This window comes from Oncorhynchus gorbuscha, linkage group LG22, assembly GCF_021184085.1.
Source record: "Oncorhynchus gorbuscha isolate QuinsamMale2020 ecotype Even-year linkage group LG22, OgorEven_v1.0, whole genome shotgun sequence".
Lineage (NCBI taxonomy): Eukaryota > Metazoa > Chordata > Actinopteri > Salmoniformes > Salmonidae > Oncorhynchus > Oncorhynchus gorbuscha.
The window spans coordinates 3,753,555-3,775,494 of record NC_060194.1 but is presented as its reverse complement, the minus strand read 5'-3'; the positions used below and the strand labels follow the sequence as shown (position 1 = coordinate 3,775,494).

Here is a 21,940-nt window from a genome sequence, read left to right as displayed (position 1 = left end):
AAAGCCTTACGGGCCCTGGGAGTAAGCTCTACCTGCCAGTAGCCTGAAGCTAAGTCCAAAGTGCTAAACCATTTGGCCGTCGACAGGGTATCGAGAGTGTCTTGGATACGAGGAAGAGGATATGCATCCTTATCAGTACGCTCATTTAGAGCACTGTAGTCCACTCATAGACGGTATGTCTGGTCCATTTTGCGTACCATGCCTATCAGTGGAGCCCAGCTGCTGTGACTTGGAGAGGCTACTCCAGTTTCAAGACTTTGCTGTATCTGCCCGTCTGCATTGAGCTGCTTTTCTAATGCCATATGTCGTGGTTGCTGCTTCACAAGAGCCCCACGTCTGAATGTCATGCTGTACAAGACTAGTGCGAGCAAGATCAGTGGGTCCAATAGAGAAGACATCCCCGTAGGAACTACGGATTTGAGCCAGCCCACAACGTTCGTCCGCACTTAGCACAGTAGAGCTTTCCGTATACACCAACTGTAAGTGATCAGGAACCGCTGGTGGAGATGAGACTAGTTTGTGGTGAAATGGAAGAAGTATCAGTGGGCTGAACAACATCTGCTGCCTGGAGGAATCTGGCGATATCGCCCTTTTTTACTTTCACTGACTCTGTTCCTGGGTTGGGGATTTGATTATTGGCCTGTGTGTCAACCACAACCCGTGGCACCAGTAGATGGTGCTTCTCAATAGATCCTTTAGTTGGGCTTAGCACCATAAATGTCACCTCTCAATACATGCAGTGATTCACCTGGTTTGCCCACTCTCTGCCTCAACTCAATGCCAATGTTAGCTGCATGCTCCGATGCTGGCCCGTAGGCCGAGTCCACCTCCCCCACTATGCGTGAGTAGTCCCAACGGGAAGACTTAGGGTTCTTGTGGACCACAGCCCCTGCAGAAACAGAATACTAAACAGAATCTCAGCTGGACTAATATTGTCCTTTCTGACCAGTGATTAGCTCTAGCACAGCTCTCAAAGCAATGTAAGAACTCTCTCCATGAGCCCAAACCATCAAATTGACCTGGTCATAGTGTAGGGATCCTCTCCTTCTGACTAGCGTATTCGTCCTCACTTTCAGATGAGATATCATAATGTACACGCCGGGGCTGCCTGCCATGGGAACTGGATCTTGCTCGCCTGGGGTGAGACTGTATGTTTTCAGAACAGTACATTTCATTACCTTCACTGGGCAGAGCATCACTCCGAATACATCCATGCCAGTGAGAGCATTTTTAGGTGAGCATCTATCATGCCAGCTGGCATAGTTTTGGTTGTGACTTAGCTGTGATTCGATTCCACTGTCACCCACATTTCCATTTTTCACTACGTACTTAAATGTATTTGTTTCTCCCTTTGGCCGTTGAGGAGACGTCTTTGCCTCACGGCATAAGTCAGCCATATTAGCTGCGGTGGCCTGCATATTAGCTACCTCTGAACTTGGCATAAATGGATTGCAGTTACTGTTAGCATTTGCAACATCAAATTTGTTCATCCAGTCGGCAAATGAGATTTGTGATTACCTTTCTTCATTCACTGTATTTAGCTACATGATTGGGTTTGAGTAGCACGTCGAATCCTCAGGCGAATTATTTCTCGTAATAACATATTCCCTGTGTGTAGCCGCCAATTCACTGCTTTAGCTAGAATGTCAGACACTACTCAGACAATGATGATGAACTTCGTTAGCCCTTAGCTTGTGAAAGTCCAATTCTCTTATTTCTTTTCTCTTTGATATTCCAGGTAGAATGTGAATAACTCACTGATGAGGGCACGATAAATCCCAGGCACGAGTCCACAATGTTACCTTTCTTGCCTTGCCTCTCTAGACCGTAGTCAGGATGGCTCAGGGGAGCCTTCACTTGCTAGCTCCATGGCCAGAGCAACTTACGGATATTCTGGGGTAATTCACACATTTGGGGATCTAATGACGAGCAATAAAATAGTGGGCTAACCGAGTAAAAAGAGTGTGGCTCACAGTCCAGCTCCATCCCCATCACACACAATTGCATTCAAAAACCGAAAGTTAATTTACTAAATTACCCACAATGCACTTCAGTGTTTTAAAGCTATACCCCTACTTTACCAACAATCATTATGGTGTATTGTGTGTAGTGATTGCACAATAAAGTGTGGGACTTATTTCCATTGTGTTCCCTATTGTTTTACATAAATACATATACAATTACATACTGTACAAACTGTAAAAAATAATCAACCTCCAGATGAGTATGAGGGGGGAGTTAACGTACAATTCTTACAAGCTTGTTTAGCTGGTAGCTTATTCTTTAGATGTTTGGAGCTGCTGGTGAACCATGATGTGCAGGCATAATCAAAGTGACACTAGACTAGCGAGTCTTTTCATCCAATTGGTGACAGATTTTCATGCCAATATACTAAATTCTTCATAAAAACAATATGCCATTTCAATGTTTCATTTAGGAAAATTTGTTGCCGGACAACATGAAAGGGGAGGTTTTTAATTTATTGAATATTTGAGAAAAGTAATGGACATCCATATGTATTCAGATTCAACTGCAAAAAAGTATTTAGTCAGACACCAATTGTGCAAGTTCTCCCACTTAAAAAGATGAGTGAGGCATTTAATTTTCATCATAGGTACACTTCAACTATAACAGACAAAATGAGAAGAAAAAAATCCAGAAGATTTTTAATGAATTTATGGTGGAAAATAAGTATTTGGTCAATAACAAAAGTTTATCTCAATACTTTGTTATATACCCTTTGTTGGCAATGACAGAGGTCAAACGTTTTCTGTAAGTCTTCACAAGGTTTTCACACACTGTTGCTGGTATTTTGGCCGATTCCTCCATGCAGATCTCCTCTAGAGCAGTGATGTTTTGGGGCTGTTGCTGGGCAACACAGACTTTCAACTCCCTCCAAAGATTTTCAATGTGGTTGAAATCTAGAGACTGGCTAGGCCACTCCAGGACCTTGAAATGCTTCTTACGAAGCCACTCCTTCATTGCCCGGGCGGTGTGTTTGGGATCATTGTCATGCTGAAAGACCCAGCTACGTTTCATCTTCAATCCCTTGCTGATGGAAGGAGGTTTTCACTCAAAATCTCACGATACATGGCCCCATTCATTCTTTCCTTTACACGGATCAGTCGTCCTGGTCCCTTTGCAGAAAAACAGCCCCAAAGCATGATGTTTCCACGCCCATGCTTCACAGTAGGTATGATGTTCTTTTGATGCAACTCAGCATTCTTTGTCCTCCAAACACGACGAGTTGAGTTTTTACAAAAAAGTTATATTTTGGTTTCATCTGACCATATGACATGCTCTCTAGCAACCTTCAGACGGCCTGGACATGTACTGGCTTAAGCAGGGGGACACGTCTGGCACTGCAGGATTTGAGTCCCTGGCGGCGTAGTGTGTTACTGATGGTAGGCTTTGTTACTTTGGTCCCAGCTCTCTGCAGGTCATTCACTAGGTCCCTCCGTGTTGTTCTGGGATTTTTGCTCACCGTTCTTGTGATCATTTTGACGCCACGGGGTGAGATCTTGCGTGGAGCCCCAGACCGAGGGAGATTATCAGTAGTCTTGTATGTCTTCCATTTCCTAATAATTGCTCCCACAGTTGATTTCTTCAAACCAAGCTGCTTACCTATTGCACATTCAGTCTTCCCAGCCTGGTGCAGGTCTACAATTTTGTTTCTGGTGTCCTTTGACAGCTCTTTGGTCTTGGCCATAGTGGAGTTTGGAGTGTGACTGTTTGAGGTTGTGGACAGGTGTCTTTTATACTGATAACAAGTTCAAACAGGTATCATTAATACAGGTAACGAGTGGAGGACAGAGGAGCCTCTTAAAGAAGAAGTTACAGGTCTGTGAGAGCCAGAAATCTTGCTTGTTTGTAGGTGACCAAATACTTATTTTCCATCATAATTTGCAAATATATTCATTAAAAATCCTACAATGTGATTTTCTGGATTTTATTTTCTCATTTTGTCTGTCATAGTTGAAGTGTACCTATGATGAAAATTACAGGCCTCTCATCTTTTTAAGTGGGAGAATTTGCACAATTGGTGGCTGACTAAATAGTTTTTTGACCCACTGTATATATAAAAATGGTCAAAGACCCCAGCCACTGTTCTCTCTGCTACCACATGGTAAGCGGTACCGGAGTGCCAAGTCTAGGTCCAAGATGCTTCTAAACAGCTTCTACCCCCACTCCTGAACATTTAATCAAATGGCTACCCAGACTCTTTGCTTTGCCCCCCCCCTCTCTCTCTTTTACACTGCTGCTACTCTCTGTTATTATCTATGCATAGTCCCTTTAATAACTCTACCTACATGTACATATTACATTGACCCTGTATATAACCTCACTATATTTATTTTACTGCTGCTCTTTAATTATTTGTTACTTTTATTTTTTTTATGTATTTAAAAAAAATGAATTGTTGGTTAAGGTCTTATAAGTAAGCATTTCACTGTAACTTCTACACCTGTTTTATTTGGCGCGTGTGACAAATGATATTTGGTTTGATATATATAAAGGAAGAGAAAGAGCCTAACCCCAGAGAGATTGATAGAAATATGCCACTGGCATGCTGCAACACCAACATGCGTTTATTTATGTCCGATGGCTACTATACAGATATAGACATACAAAAGGAGACTAATTCATAAATGTTCGATCAGAATATTTTGTTTTTACGATCAGCGTTATATTGATAGATTATAGCAGGAACTCTGGTGGGCCTGAAATAGACTTCCTCACCTCAAGTTCAACTGTCGGAGTCAGTGGGAGCACCTGAGCGCACTGCCTTGTCATAGGCCTGCAGTAGGTAAAGCTTAATAATAGCCCCACCATACCAAACCTTCACAAACCTTTCTAAACTTTATTAGGGTAATATTAGAAGCAATTCAAGGAAAAAAACACACTACCCTCCCTTGTTCCCAATAATAAACCATACAACCATCCCCAAAGCAACAAAAAAAAAGTTTGAGAATCCTCCTCTATTTTGGACGCCCCCCCACAAAAAAAAAAAATACGACTTTGTGTTTGTGGTAACTAGTGACATTTATGTACTCAGCTCCCGCTAATAGAGAGAAATAGAAATATAGTAATGGCGTCTTTTTGTAGGCACTAACTCCGCCATTTTTCGTTGGGTAAAGCCTATGGGCCAGAAAATAGTTAACAAATATATTTTTTTTAATAAGGCCGGTGGTAAACACAGGCTTAGTTGCTCTTATACGTTTTGTTCTATGATATAATATTAATCAGCTAATGTCACTATGTGAATTTTGAACAATTTGTCATTTTTAAAAAGCTCATAAAAGGCTTGATAATTCATAAGGGTTGTGTTAACTGACTGATATTATCTCATAGAACAAAACGTATAAAATGTCTTATACCTCTGTTAACCTCGGACTTTATTTTCGATGTTAATCCCAAAACCCTATTCTTTCCACATATATTTTCCCCATAGCAATGGCTGAACGAACAAGACGTAACTCAATTTCTTTTTAGGACTACAAATAAAGTCAAACACTTGTGAGAATGGTCTATAATGGGGGCATAGAGTGGAGTTAAAAAGAACGCGGCAAAGGCACGACAGCTAGCGAGGTGCCAATGAGAAGAAAGAAGGGCTTGTCTAGGAATTAAACCCTTGTCATGGACCGCCCACTTGTCAGGGAACGCCCCCTGGGCCCTTGCTGCATCCGGACTACAATTGAAAGGAATCCCCTGACTGTGCAAACCGAGCGCACCCGCTGACATCTTCCAAACAGTGTTGGTTTCTAGTAGCAACGCCTGCCAAACAGAAGAGAAGATGGTCCTGAGTAAGTACAAAATTGGTTGGCTAATCCCGATAATTTAACCATTTTGTCACTAATGCACAAAATAAATATGGCTAGCGAGTCGTTATTAGACCAAATGGAATGACATCATGGTGCTGTCTTCAACTAGCTAAGTTAGCTACTTAACTTGTTCACTTCAGTGATACAAGCAACCGAATAAGCTATCTATCTTAGATAGGTAGCCTAGATAGCATCAACGTGTCACTTGTTGTTTCTACTTTGATCTACTACAGTAACGTAGCTATACCATCCGTTTCACACCCCTTTTTCCATAATCTAGTCACAGAAGACATGGTACGACGTCGGGCAGAGCATAACAACTGCGAGATCCTTTCCTTAGAGGAGGTGTCTTTGCATCAACAAGATATTGAGAAAATAGAACACGTTGATAAGTGGTGCAGGGACCTCAAAATTCTGTATCTTCAAAACAATCTCATTCCCAGAATAGGTGATTCTAATTTCTTTACCCTTCCTCTGTTCATAGAATTGCAATTCAATTAACTTTACATTGTTTCATTTAATTTGGGCCTAATTTAACTACCCTATATTTTATTGACCATCAATGCAATTTCAATATTTAGAAATATGTATTAATTTGCTCTCCACAGAAAATGTATATAGATTGAAAAAGTTGGAGTATCTAAACCTTGCTTTGAACAACGTTGAACTGATCGAAAACCTGGAAGGTTAGTATTTTGTGCACATAGCCACCTCTACTATTTTACAACATTGTCCTATCTGTTTGTATTAATGTAGGCTAAGGAAATTACCAAAAGTCTGTTTTTAATAACATTTCTCCTCAACCATAGTTTTAAATTGACATAAAACAAATCCACCTGTGCTTTGACTCTAAAAATAGCAATTCCATTCTGTCTTTACATTTACATTTATTTAAGTCATTTAGCAGACGCTCTTATCCAGAGCGACTTACAAATTGGTGCATTCACCTTAGAGAATGAAATATGCCAAATAGAGCTCTACTCATACTATTCTTGCCTTCTCAACCCGTTACAACAGGATGTGAGAGTCTCCAGAAGCTGGACCTGACAGTGAATTTTGTGGGCCGGTTGAGCAGTGTGGAGTCATTGAAGAACAACCTCCATCTCCGAGAGCTTTTCCTGGTGGGGAACCCCTGCACTGAGTTTGAGGGCTACAGGCAATACGTTGTGGCTTCACTGCCCCAACTGAAGGTATCAGGAGGGATATCAAACAGAAATGTCAAGTTTTAATGTCACTTTGCACAGTGAAATTAAGATCATAAGTTCAAATCTCACCGACGCCGTGCCACAATAAAAAAATAGATGCTTGCATTATTAATGCCTAAGCAAATACATTTCCACGTGTCCTATCTATGCTTGGAGTTAAAAACAATTAACCCAAACTAAGCTAGCAGTGTTATTAAAACTCTTATTGAAACAAGTTCTCAGTACTTTATTTAATTACCTTCAAATAACCTATCATTTCCGTACTCAGAACGTTAATAAAAACTCTCAGGACAATTTTCTGGTAAACATCGTAAAATGTTCTCAGAACCTCCCAACAACCTAAAAAGTAGCATTTCCAGAACAGGCAAAATGTTCACTTCCTTTCTCTTTAAAAAAACATTCAGTTTTACAAGTCAGGAAACATATGGCTTCGTTCCCAGAACCAATTGGAAACCAAAAACTTCCAAGGAAGCAAATGTGCTAACTGGGCTTCAAATATACACTGAGTACACTAAACATTACTAAATTTGAGTTCCCCCCCTTTTGCCCTCAGAATAGCCTCAATTAGTTGGGGTGTGGTCTCTACAAGGTGTTGAAAGCGTTACACAGGGATGCTGGCCCATGTTCACTCCAATGCTTCCCACAGTTGTCAAGTTGGCTGGATGGCCTTTGGGGGATGCACCATTCTTGATATACACGGGAAAATGTTGAAGTGGAAGAACCCATGAGCGTTGCAGTTCTGGCACCTACTACCATACCATACCTACTACCCATTCACCCTTTGAATGACACACATGCACAATCAATGTCTCAGTAGTTTCAAGGCTTAAAAAGAATGTTTTAACCTGTCTCTTCCCCTTCATCTACACTGAATGAAGTGGATTTAGCAAGTGATGTCATGGTATCCCTGCACATTGTATATATGGTACTTGAACTGACCCAGTAGATAGTATGTTTACTTACCTTATTCTGTTCATCATCTTCTTTTAGTTTAGTTTCGTTTCGTTTAGTTTATTTTTACAGGGACAGTGCACATTAATCAACGTTTCAGTAAAAGTGCCGGTTTTAGCCAGCCGGCTAATTTTCAACCGCAGTCCCTGGGCAGGTTCTTATTTTTACATCTTGTGTGTTTTTGTTCTACCTTTAACATTTTTGTTGTATTACATTGTTATTGATTACCGTGCTGTTGGGGTTAGCACTCGCAAGAAAGGCATTTCACTGTACTTGTGCATGTGACATTGAAACCTGGATTCATCTGGTAAGTCTGTCATGGAAAAAGCAGATATCCTTAAAGTTTAGTACACTCTGTGTATGCCTTTAACAGATACTTTTATCCAAAGCGACTCACAGTAGTGTCCATGCATTTTCTTAAAAGATATGCGCAAAAACACACACACACACACACACACGCACGCACACACACACACACACACACACACACACACACACACACACACACACACACACACTAGTCTAGCATGTACTTGCTCGCCTGAAGATAGCCTAGCATGGAGGGTAAATATTTTTGTAATTTTTTTCAGTATCTGGATGGGAAAGAGATTGGCAGGTCGGAACGGATCCGAGCCAGACAAGGCCTAGATGAGGTAAGGAGACGGATTCGGCAGCAGGAGCAGGATTACCTGCAGAAGAGAGCGAGTGAGAAAGAGGAGGCCCAGAGAGAGGGAGGAGAGGTGCAGCGGGCGCCGGAAAGGGAAAGCCGCTCCTCTGTTAAAGCGAAGAATCCTGGCTTTGATGGTCGCTGGTACACTGACATCAACAACACCATGTATGTTCAAGCTCTTGATTTGATTTGATGTAGAACAGCAGGGATAACTGGTAGGGGGCGGCAGGGTAGCCTAGTGGTTAGAGTGTAGAGGCGGCAGCGTAGCCTAGTGGTTAGAGCGTTGGACTAGTAACCAGAAGGTTGCAAGTTCAAACCCCCGAGCTGACAAGGTACAAATCTGTCGTTCTGCCCCTGAACAGGCAGTTAACCCGCTGTTCCTAGGCCATCATTGAAAATAAGAATTTGTTCTTAACTGACTTGCCTGGTTAAATAAAGGTTAAAAAAAATAAAAAAATAAATCTGTGGCGTAACCCTAACCTCATCTGAAGTTATTGAATTCAGTTGGCCTCGATACTGTATTTCAGTTCACTATCAATCACTCCTTTTTATGAAATGTAACTCTGAAGAGTTTTGTTTATTGATCTATAGCCCTGTGCATGAAGACAACAAGGAGATCCAAGGGAGAGAGGAGAAAGAGAAGACAAGCTGCCTTTCTTCAGAAGACCAGGAGAGGGAGTTTTGGGAGAAACCTTGTGCCTATACTCCAGAGTCACGCCTGGAGGCTCACCGCCACCTTGACGAGAAGAAAAAGGCAAAAGAAAGGTAGGTAAAAAGCCAACAAGTCTAGGGAGAGCGAATGTTTTTGTTATGTTACTCGTAATGCTCCCCTACTGTTTGAGTGTACAGTTTTCCCTTAGAATGTTCCCCTATCTATATTATTTAAAACTTGAGAATGTTTTGCTGTTAAAGTTAGGAGACCATTCCCTTCATATCAAGCAGAACTTATCTAGAATGTGGTTACAATGTCCTCAGAACATACAACATGAATGTTCTAGATGCGTTTTATGGGTTTGTAGCATGTGTCCAGTATTCTGAGGGTTAGGAGAATGGTTGCCCTGTTCTCAGAATAAAGGATATTAATGTTCTAGACGCGTTTCATGAGAACGTAGGAAAATGTGTCTGTATCAGTTGTCAGGATGTCGACAGTCCCAAAGAGTCGTTCTCCCCCACAAAAAAAAAGATTCATTTTACATCACACCTTGTTACTGTTGCTGAGCCAGTCAAGGCCCTGATTGGTGAACCACTGATAGCTTTTTGTCTGTTGGGAAGGTTTGGGATACTCTCACACACAGTGCTTTCAACACAGTGTTTGTTGTCAACTTAAATATTTTACACACTTTGATATACATGATTACATTGTGCATGTTCATTTATACAGTAATTATTATTCAACATGGGTTACACCAAATTTGAGGGATTTCTGTACAGTTGTCTAATGTTGGTTGGGGCACAGTAACCTGTTTTAATGATACTCCTGAATCACAATGATCAATACAAGTATTTGTTGAGTGTACTTTTAACAGAGCTCAGATTTACTTTGAAGTGCATTCCCCCTATTGCTTACAGCCTTAACACCTATCAAGTTGTTTCAGATCTACACAAGTGCCTAGGGAGGAGGGTTTAGAGTTTGCTTCTGGATAGGGCCTAACTATACTTGCCCAATAAGCACATGCCCTAGAGCAGGGTTTCCCAAACTCGGTCCTCTGGACCCCAAGGAGTTTTTTTCTTTCTTTTCGCTACGCAGCTGAGTCAAATAAAAAAACTAATCATCCAGCTTTGATCATTTGAAACAGCTATGTAGTGTTAGCAAAAACCAAATTGTGCACCCCTTGAGGTCCTGAGGGCCCCGATTGGGAAACACTGCCCTAGAGATATCCCTTATTGGTACAGTGGCGAGAGCTTTTGTCATTGGTGATGTTGGCCTGCCTGGGTTCGAGACCCGCTAGGGGAGTCACCCTACTCTCACATTCTTCGCAATATATGTTACAGTTATGCCACGTTCACCTGCTAGTTGGAACTAGGAAACTCAGAAATGTTCGACTTGATAACTGGTTCTAGTTATACATGTGCCGCGTTCAACAAATTAACAAGTTGTACATTTCCGAGTTTCCTAGTTCTAACTAGCATGCGAATGCAGCACCACAACACACCTATCTGATCAAATTAAAATTAGTTTATCATTGAAAGATGGGAATCTGTAGGATTTCTCTTGAGCATGAATTATGAACATATTTCCACTACGTAATAAATTATAATTATTTATTCATCCTAGAGGCTCTAGCTGAGCATCTCAAAGAGAACTCTCCATAGGGGGAATGCACTTTGAAGTAAATCTCAACTCTATTAAAAGTACACTCAAAAAAATGTTTATTGATCATAGTGATTCAGGAGTATCATTAAAACAGGTTAACATGCCCCACCAACATTAGACAACAATACAGAAAGCCCTTAAATTGCTGAAATAAGTAACTAAGATCAATAATGAGTATATTAAGATAAACTGATACCTGCCAAGGACGTGGTGGCTTAGCAGGAAGATCAGAGTACTGTGAACCAAGAGGTTGTGTGTTCAAATCCCAGGTGAGTAAAAATTACTGTATAAATGAACCTTCACAATTTAATCATATGTCAATTGAAAGTGCTGTTTTTGTGTGTCCCTAACTTTGCCAACAGACAAAGAGTTGTGAATGGATCAGTGGTTCACTAATCAGGGCCTTGATGGGCTCGGCAGCAGTGACAAGGTCTGATGTGTATTGATTTTACATTTTCTTTGTGGTCTTTGGGACAATCAGGCGAAATCCTCACAACTGATAAACAGAAATGTTCCTGCAACGTCCCATGAAGCGTGTCTAGAACATTAATATCTTATATTCTGAGAACATGGCAACCATGTAATGTGAATGTTTGGCAGAACGTTGATGGAATATTCTCCTAAAGACCTAATGAGACTCTTAACGGAACATTCTCTGAAGTTGTGGGGACGTTTGTTGATAGCTGGGTACACTCATCTACAAATAATCCAATATGTTATAGGCCGCCGCTTTCTATGGCTCTGTCTCTCCGTCCGTCCGTCTATCATATACAGTGCATTCGGAAAGTATTCAGACCCCTTGACTTTTTCCATATTTTGTTATGTTCGTCTTATTCTAAAATGGATTACATTTGTTTTCGTTTTTTTAAATCAAACTACACACAATACCCAATAATGACAAAGCAAAAACAGGTTTTTAGAAATGTCTGCAAAATTATTTAAAAACCATACAAAACTGAAATATTACATTTACCTAATTATTCAGACACTTTACTCAGTACTTTGTTGAAGCACCTTTGGCAGGGATTACAACCTCTAGTCTTCTTGGGTAAGACACGACAAGCTTGCCACACCAGTATTTGAGAAGTTTGTCCCATTCTTCTCTGCAGATCCTCTCAAGCTATGTCAGTTTGCATGTGTAGCGTCTCTGCACAGATATATTCAGGTCTCTCCGGAGATGTTCGATCGGGTTCAACTCCGGGCTCTGGCTGGGCCACTCAAGGACATTCAGAGACTTGTCCCGAAGCCAATCCTGCATTGTCTTGGCTGTGTGCTTACGGTCATTGTCCTGTTGGAAGGTGGACTTTCACCCCAGTCTGAGGTCCTGGGTGCTCTGGAGCAGGTTTTCATCAAGGATCTCTCTGTACTTTGCTCTGTTCATCTTTCCTTCAACCCTGACCAGTTTCCCAGTCCCTGCCGCTGAATAACATCCCACAGCATGATGCTGCCACCACCATGCTTCACTCTAGGGATGGTCCAAGGTTTTCTTCTTATGTGTCGCTTAGCATTCAGGCCAAAGAGTTAAATCTTTGGTTTTATCAGACCAGAGAATCTTGTTTCTCATGGTCTGAGAGTCCTTTAGGTGCTGTTTGGCAAACTCCAAGTGCGCAGTCATGTGCCTTTTACTGAGGAGTGGCTTCCGTCTGGCCACTCTACCGTAAAGGCCTAATTGGTGAAGTGCTGCAGAGATGGTTGTCCTTTTGGAAGGTTCTCCCATCTCCACAGGGGAACTCTGTCAGAGTGACCATCAGGTTCTTTGGTCACCTCCCTGACCAAGGCCCTTTTCCACCAATTGCTCAGTTTTGCCAGGCAGCCAGCTCTAGGAAGAGCCTTGGTGGTTCCAAACTTCTTCCATTTTAGAATGATGGAGGCCACTGTGTTCTCAGGGACCTTCAATGTTGCAGAAATGTTTTGGTCTCGGAGCTCAATTGACAATTCTTTGGACCTCATGGCTTGGTTTTTGTTCTGACATGTGGTGTCAACTGTGTGATCTTATGTAGACAGGTGTGTGGCTTTCTAAATCATGAATAATCAATTGAATTAACCACAGGTGGACTCCAATCAAGTTGTAGAACCATCTCAAGGATGACCAGGATGCACCTGTTAAAAAGTGCAATTTTTGTATAAAAAAAATGTGTTTGATTTTTTTGTTCAAAATCGCGCAACATTTCAAAGTCCTGCTACTCATGCCAGGAATATAGTATATGCAAATGATAAGTATGTGTGTATAGAAAACACTCTGAAGTCTCTAAAACTGGTTAAATCGTGTCTGTGGCTATAACACAACGTGTTTAGGAGTAAAAATCCCTCGAAAAACTGTTCTCCAAAAACACAAAAAATATATTAATCCGCCAGTCAATGTATTGTTTAAGGCGACTGCAAATACATGAAGATGCCCTGTAAATGCCTACAGCTTCCACACGATGTCGCCAGTGCTGGCATTTCTAGCAGACTTAATCCTTGGTTGTATGACGTTTTGCCCTTTCCTGTTTTAGTCTCTCAACAGGATGTTATTAAAATGGAAAAGATGGCCGCTGATTTCAAGACAAGCTGCTATCAAATACAGATCGCCACGTGATGAATTGTATAGATTATTAACGTTTACTAATACCTAAAGTTGGTTTAGAAAAGTAGTTTGAAGTGCTTTGTAAAAGTTTATAGGCAACTTTTGTCATTTTAAAAAGTGAAGTTGCGTCTTGTAAAAGGGAATATTCCTGGATCAGACCGGTCTTCAGAAAACGACATTTTGACGATACAATGACGGATTTAATCGGGAAAAAGACCCCATTGTGATGTTTATGGTTTATGGGATATATATGAGTGCCAAGAAAGAAGCTCGTCAAAGGTAATGAATGTTTTATATTTTATTTCTGCGTTTTGGGTAGCGCCGGCTACCGCAAAATCTGTCGTTTTAGATGACGTTCCAGTACTTTGGGGGTGCATGCTATCAGATAATAGCTTCTCATGCTTTCGCCGAAAAGCATTTTACAAATCTGACTCGGTGGCTAGATTCACAACGAGTGTAGCTTTAATTCAGTACCTTGCATGTGTGTTTTAATGAAAGTTTGATTTTTATCAAAAACTATACGTGGTGCTCTTGAAATTTCCGCTGATTTTGATCCCGACAGCGGAACCACTCCCTGTGTGGATCAAGCAGTCAACAAGACCAGCAGTCATTTGAAAGAGTAAATACATTTCAGCGAGACAACTCAAAGGTGAAATCCATTCAAGCCAAGATAATGGAATTCATTACCCTTGACAGTCAACTGTTCTATGTCGTGGGTGATGTTGGCTTTCACCTACTAGTCGGGCACCGGTACACACTACCAAGTGCGCTATTTTTTTAGATGTTGCCCTACTGGAGTTACACAGTAATAGCGTCACTGCTATTAGCTTCATGATATACATACTATTGAACGCCATTTGGGTCTTTACGTGTCAAAAAATATACAGAAGCACTGTCAAAGCTGTACAAAAAAGCAAACACCGGCCACGAACAATGTGTTTACAATACCGCGTTGGTAATAAAGCATCATTTGTTCAACCGCAACTTCTGGGGTGGCTAGCTTTAGCTTGGTACCAAGCTAGCACCAATACAACCAGTCAACCAGTCTTTCCGCTGAAAAGGCAGCGTGCGAAATTCAAAAATATTTTTCATAAATATTTTCTTTCACACATTAACAAGTCCAATACAGCAAATGAAAGATACATTTTATGTTAATCTACCCATCATGTCCGATTTTCAAAAATGCTTTACAGTGAAAGCACAACATATGATTGTTAGGTCATAGCCAATTCAAAAAAAACACACAGCCGTTTTTCCAGCCAAAGATAGGAGTCACAAAAATCAGAAATATAGATCAAATGAATCACTAACCTTTGATGATCTTCATCAGATGACACTCATAGGACAGCATGTTACACAATACATGTATGTTTTGTCCGATAAAGTGTATATTTATATCCAAAAATCTCAGTTTACATTGGCGTGTTACGTGCAGTAATGTTTTGATTCCAAAACATCCGGTGATTTTGCAGAAATACTCATAATAAATATTGATAAAAGATACTAGTGTTATTCACAGAATTAAAGATAGACTTCTCCTTAATGCAACCGCTGTGTCAGATTTTTTTTTTAAATTACGGAAAGAGCATAATCTCAGAACGGCGCTCAGAGCCCAATCCAGCCAGAGAAATATCCGCCATGTTGGAGTCAACAGAAGTAAAAAAAAACACAATAAATATTCACTTACCTTTGATCTTCATCAGAAGGCACTCCCAGGAATCCCAGTTCGACAATAAATGACTGATTTGTTCCATAAAGTCCACAATTTATGTCCAAATAGCCACTTGTTGTTAGCGTGTTCAGCCCAGTAATCCATCTTCATGAGGCGCGAGCACTTCATCCAGACAGAAACTCAGAAAGTTCCGTTACAGGTCATAGAAACACGTCAAACGATGTATGGAATCAATCTTTAGGATGTTTTTAACATAAATCATCAATAAGGTTCCAACCGGAGAATTTCATTGTCTGAAGAAAAGCACTGGAACGAGAGCTAACTCTGTCGGGAGTGCGCGTCACAAGTCTGAGACACTCTGCCAGACCCATGACTCATTCAGCTCCCATTCTCCCCTCCTTTATAGCATTAACCTGAAACAAGTTTCTATAGACAGTTGACATCTAGTGAAAGCAGTAGGAAGTGCAACTTGACTCCATAGACACTGTGTATTTGGTAGGCCAAGCTTTGAAAAACTACAGACCTCAGATATGCCACTTTCTGGTTGGATTTTTCTCAGGTTTTCGCTTGCCATATGAGTTCTGTTATACTCACAGACATCATTCAAGCAGTTTTAGAAACTTCAGAGTGTTTTCTATCCAATATGCATATATTAGCATCTGGGACAGCGTAGGAGGAAGTTCACTCTGGGCACGTTATTCATCCAAAAGTGAAAATGCTGCCCCCTATCCCAAAAAGGCTAGCTAACTATAGGAAGAAAATTGTTAGCTAGCGTTTTTACGATCAGCACTGTCCAGGGAAGGGCAGGTGCGCGAGACAACTTTACCAGCATCATAGCATAGATATCGATTAATCTCTGTGACATATGAAATACGAGTGATACTGTAATCAATTTCCAAAGACTACGTAAAAAATGTATTAACACGTTAAATTATTATGTGACGTGCAGTCATAATCAGGTCCTGATTGGTCAACAAGCTTATTGGACACGTCAAAATATGTTATTTGACACGCAAAGACAAAAGACCAAACGGCGTTCCATAGTATGAGAAATCCTGGTTGAGAATGAATCAACTGAACAAATGAAACAGCACAGCAAGTAAGTGAAAGAAATAGGTTTTGTTTATGTTTTACTGGTAATGGAGACATACGTAAATGCCAACTAAATAGCTTTTTGGTCAGTGTGTGTGTGTGTGTAACCTTTATTTATCTTGGCAAGTCAGTTGGCAAGGAAAATATCGGGTATCTGCCAAAAATGTCATATCGGTGCAACACTAGTCTGAATACTTTCCTTATGCACTGTATCTATCTCATTTTTTAAACTCAATATCATACAGTGCCTTGCAAAAGTATTCGGCCCCCTTGAACTTTGCGACCTTTTGCCACATTTCAGGCTTCAAACATAAAGATATAAAACTGTATTTTTTTGTGAAGAATCAGCAACAAGTGAGACACAATCATGAAGTGGAACGACATTTATTGGATATTTCAAACTTTTTTAACAAATCAAAAACTGAAAAATTGGGCGTGTAAAATTATTCAGCCCCTTTACTTTCAGTGCAGCAAACTCTCTCCAGAAGTTCAGTGAGGATCTCTGAATGATCCAATGTTGACCTAAATGACTAATGATGATACATACAATCCACCTGTGTTCTGACAAACAGTACAGACAACTAGTCAAAGCTCAAACCAAGTTTATTCACCCAATGGGTCAAACAGCTGAAATGACAAAGACATGTTTCCACCAGCACAAGTATTTATACCCTCCTATTAGGCGGCGTGTCCTCCTTGCACATCTTGACAGCCCATACATATTTGTTGCTAGTCAGGAAGTTAAGTGGTGTGTATAATAAAACTATTCCTTCTCACTTCATCTGACCTCGGCCCACATTCCTCACTAATCCACAGCTACCCAACCTTATCAGTGACCGCAACCAGGTGATTGCCTTATCTTTCACTTAGTAACTTTCCAGACCCATCTCTTATCCAACCTCCATTGACACCACCAATCATTAACTTCCAGTTTAGCAAGTATTTCAACCTAGAATCCAACAGTCCCCCCTTTTTGAATAGTACCTCCATACTGTTCAACATTATATAACCTTTGAAATGACTTATAAATGAACAGAAAACAAAATATGATTAACATTTTCAGTTGATTTGTATGTTTACATCTCAGACTTATGGCCTCTGATCTATAATCACACTATGCACACTCTTATTTCCCCCCTGTCGTCGTACAACTGATAGACATTTCAGCTGGAGCTTTTGACTTCCTCCCTTGCTTCCTCCGGGTTCCTAAGAGAGTGACAGACAGCACAAGACTTGAAAAGCAAAAAGAAACACAAAACATACCAATTATTAATAATGCAAAAAGTTATCCATAATTATAAATGCAAAGAAAAACGAAGTTTGATAGCATGAAAATCCCTACTCTCTCTTCACCTGACTATGGCTCCAGGATACTTTTCTGCTGGACTCCACAAAAACTAAGGTCCTAAAAAGCCTCCTCATGCTTTCACCCAGTCTTCCCCCGTTTGACCACAGGTTACAAAAGGTGCTCTAATGCGGTATCATTTTCACTTTGCTCCCCATCTCCTTCCTCCATGGCCACCCGATATACACGTGCGGTGGCCTAAATCAACATTACCTCATTTTGAGGTAAAGCAGCACTGTTTACACGTTTCAACTTCAATGTCCTCAGAAGGTGATATCCCAGCAATGCTACCAAGGTAACCCCTGCTACCAAGGGAACCCCTGCTACAAATATATATATATATATATTTCACCTTTATTTAACCAGGTAGGCTAGTTGAGAACAAGTTCTCATTTGCAACTGCGACCTGGCCAAGATAGAGCATAGCAATTCGACACATACAACACAGAGTTACACATGGAGTAAACAAAACATACAGTCAATAATACAGTAGAAACAAGTCTATATACAATGTGAGCAAATGAGGTGAGATAAGGCAGGTAAAGGCAAAAAAAGGCCATGGTGGCAAAGTAAATACAATATAGCAAGTAAAACACTGGAATGGTAGATTTGCAGTGGAAGAATGTGGAAAGTAGAAATAGAAATAATGGGGTTCAAAATAAATAAATAGCAGCACGAGCTCTGAAGATAGATGGGGGGCAATCAGTTCACATATGGTGTCCAGAGCACAGCTGGGGGCAGAGGGTGGTCTATAGCAGGCGGCAACGGTGAGAGACTTATTTTTAGAGAGGTGGATTTTTAAAAGTAGAAGTTCTGTCATGTTTTGTCATTTATTATCATGTCTTGTCCCTGTGCTTCCCATTCTATTCGTTTCCCTCTGCTGGTCTTATTAGGTTCTTTCCCTCTTTCTATCCCTCTCTCTCCCCCTCCCTCTCTCGCTCTCTCTTCTCTCTATCGTTCCGTTCCTGCTCCCAGCTGTTCCTATTCCCCTAATCATCATTTAGTCTTCCCACACCTGTTCCCGATCCTTTTCCCTGATTAGAGTCCCTATTTCTCTCCTTGTTTCCCGTACCTGCCCTGTCGGATCCTCATTTATAATTCACCGTGCTGTGTCTATGTTTTGCCCTGTCGTGTCGTGTTTCCCTCAGATGCTGCGTGGTGAGCAGGTGTCTGAGTCTGCTAGGTTCAAGTGCCTTCCCGAGGCAACCTGCAGTTCTCGATCAAGTCTCCAGTCTGTTCTCGTCTTTTCGTGTAGTATTATGCTTTTTGTTTTGTAAAGTTTATTCTGGATTAAATACTCTGTTTTCGCCAAGTCGCTTTTGGGTCCTCATTCACCTGCATGACAGAAGGATCCGACTGAGGAATGGACCCAGCGACTACAGACGCTCGTAACACTGCCGTCGAGATCCAAGGAGCCATGCTCGGCAGACACGAGCAGGAATTGTCTGCTGCTCGCCATGCCGTGGAGAGCCTGGCCGCTCAGGTTTCCGACCTCTCTGGACAGTTCCAGAGTCTTCGTCTCGTGCCACCTGTTACTTCCTGGCCTGCCGAGCCTCCAGAACCTAGGGTTAATAACCCACCTTGCTACTCCGGGCAGCCCACTGAGTGCCGCTCCTTTCTCACCCAGTGTGAGATTGTGTTCTCTCTCCAACCCAACACATACTCTAGAGAGAGAGCTCGGGTTGCTTACGTCATTTCACTCCTTACTGGCCGGGCCCGAGAGTGGGGCACAGCTATCTGGGAGGCAAGGGCTGATTGTTCTAACAATTACCAGAACTTTAAAGAGGAGATGATTCGGGTTTTTGACCGTTCAGTTTTTGGTGGGAGGCTTCTAGGGTCCTGGCTTCCCTATGCCAAGGTGATCGATCCATAACGGATTACTCTATAGAGTTTCGTACTCTTGCTGCCTCTAGTGACTGGAACGAGCCGGCGCTGCTCGCTCGTTTTCTGGAGGGACTCCACACAGTGGTCAAAGATGAGATTCTCTCTCGGGAGGTTCCTTCCAGTGTGGACTCTTTGATTGCTCTCGCCATCCGCATAGAACGACGGGTAGATCTTCGTCACCAGGCTCGTGGAAGAGAGCTCGCATCAACGGTGTTTCCCTGCTCCGCATCGCAACCATCTCCCTCCTCTGGCTCTGAGACTGAGCCCATGCAGCTGGGAGGGATTCGCATCTCGACTAAGGAGAGGGAACGGAGGATCACCAACCGCCTGTGCCTCTATTGCGGATTTGATGGACATTTTGTTAATTCATGTCCAGTAAGAGGCCAGAGCCCATCAGTAAGCGGAGGGCTACTGGTGAGCGCTACTACTCAGGTCTCTTCATCTAGATCTTGTACTACTATGTCGGTCCATCTACGCTGGACCGGTTCGGGTGCTACATGCAGTGCCTTGATTGACTCTGGGGCTGAGGGTTGTTTCATGGACGAAGCATGGGTTCGGAAACATAACATTCCTTTCAGACAGTTAGACAAGCCTACGCCCATGTTTGCCTTAGATGGTAGTCATCTTCCCAGTATCAGATTTGAGACACTACCTTTAACTCTCACAGTATCTGGTAACCACAGTGAGACTATTTCTTTTTTGATTTTTCGTTCACCTTTCACACCTGTTGTTTTGGGTCATCCCTGGCTAGTATGTCATAATCCTTCTATTAATTGGTCTTGTAATTCTATCCTATCCTGGAACGTATCTTGTCATGTGAAGTGCTTAATGTCTGCCATCCCTCCCATTTCTTCTGTCCCCACTTCTCAGGAGGAACCTGGCGATTTGACAGGAGTGCCGGAGGAATATCATGATCTGCGCACGGTCTTCAGTCGGTCCCGAGCCAACTCCCTTCCTCCTCACCGGTCGTATGATTGTAGTATTGATCTCCTTCCGGGGACCACTCCTCCTCGGGGTAGACTATACTCTCTGTCGGCTCCCGAACGTAAGGCTCTCGAGGATTATTTATCTGTGTCTCTTGACGCCGGTACCATATAGTGCCTTCTTCCTCTCCGGCCGGGGCGGGGTTCTTTTTTGTTAAGAAGAAGGACGGTACTCTGCGCCCCTGCGTGGATTATCGAGGGCTGAATGACATAACGGTTAAGAATCGTTATCCGCTTCCCCTTATGTCATCAGCCTTCGAGATTCTGCAGGGAGCCAGGTGCTTTACTAAGTTGGACCTTCGTAACGCTTACCATCTCGTGCGCATCAGAGAGGGGGACGAGTGGAAAACGGCGTTTAACACTCCGTTAGGGCATTTTGAGTACCGGGTTCTGCCGTTTGGTCTCGCCAATGCGCCAGCTGTTTTTCAGGCATTAGTTAATGATGTTCTGAGAGACATGCTGAACATCTTTGTTTTTGTCTATCTTGACGATATCCTGATTTTTTCACCGTCACTCGAGATTCATGTTCAGCACGTTCGACGTGTTCTACAGCGCCTTTTAGAGAATTGTCTCTACGTAAAGGCTGAGAAGTGCTCTTTTCATGTCTCCTCCGTTACTTTTCTCGGTTCCGTTATTTCCGCTGAAGGCATTCAGATGGATTCCGCTAAGGTCCAAGCTGTCAGTGATTGGCCCGTTCCAAGGTCACGTGTCGAGTTGCAGCGCTTTTAGGTTTCGCTAATTTCTATCGGCGTTTCATTCGTAATTTCGGTCAAGTTGCTGCCCCTCTCACAGCTCTTACTTCTGTCAAGACGTGTTTTAAGTGGTCCGGTTCCGCCCAGGGAGCTTTTGATCTTCTAAAAGAACGTTTTCGTCCGCTCCTATCCTCGTTACTCCTGACGTCACTAGACAATTCATTGTCGAGGTTGACGCTTCAGAGGTAGGCGTGGGAGCCATTCTATCCCAGCGCTTCCAGTCTGACGATAAGGTTCATCCTTGCGCTTATTTTTCTCATCGCCTGTCGCCATCTGAGCGCAACTATGATGTGGGTAACCGTGAACTGCTCGCCATCCGCTTAGCCCTAGGCGAATGGCGACAGTGGTTGGAGGGCGACCGTTCCTTTTGTCGTTTGGACAGACCATAAGAACCTTGAGTACATCCGTTCTGCCAAACGACTTAATGCCCGTCAAGCTCGTTGGGCGTTGTTTTTCGCTCGTTTCGAGTTTGTGATTTCTTACCGTCCGGGTAGCAAGAACACCAAGCCTGATGCCTTATCCCGTCTGTTTAGTTCTTCTGTGGCTTCTACTGATCCCGAGGGGATTCTTCCTTATGGGCGTGTTGTCGGGTTGACAGTCTGGGGAATTGAAAGACAGGTTAAGCAAGCACTCACGCACACTGCGTCGCCGCGCGCTTGTCCTAGTAACCTCCTTTTCGTTCCT

The 21,940-nt window shown here is 42.2% G+C and overlaps 1 protein-coding gene across 3 annotated transcripts in view; it reads left to right on the top strand.

The window, feature by feature from the left end:
• The first annotated feature begins 5,713 nt into the window (after nt 1–5,713).
• dnaaf11 (dynein axonemal assembly factor 11) overlaps nt 5,714–21,940 on the top strand; it is a 57,481-nt gene continuing 41,254 nt past the window's right edge. For 2 of the 3 annotated variants that reach the window (XM_046322664.1, XM_046322663.1), the window contains exons 1-6: nt 5,714–5,804; nt 6,103–6,270; nt 6,431–6,508; nt 6,840–7,012; nt 8,569–8,813; nt 9,240–9,413. In XM_046322664.1, coding sequence (XP_046178620.1) covers nt 5,795–5,804; nt 6,103–6,270; nt 6,431–6,508; nt 6,840–7,012; nt 8,569–8,813; nt 9,240–9,413 — 848 coding nt within the window. In that variant the 5' untranslated portion in view covers nt 5,714–5,794. The remainder of the gene's footprint in view (nt 5,805–6,102; nt 6,271–6,430; nt 6,509–6,839; nt 7,013–8,568; nt 8,814–9,239; nt 9,414–21,940) is intronic. The other variant, XM_046322665.1, reaches the window with a different exon arrangement.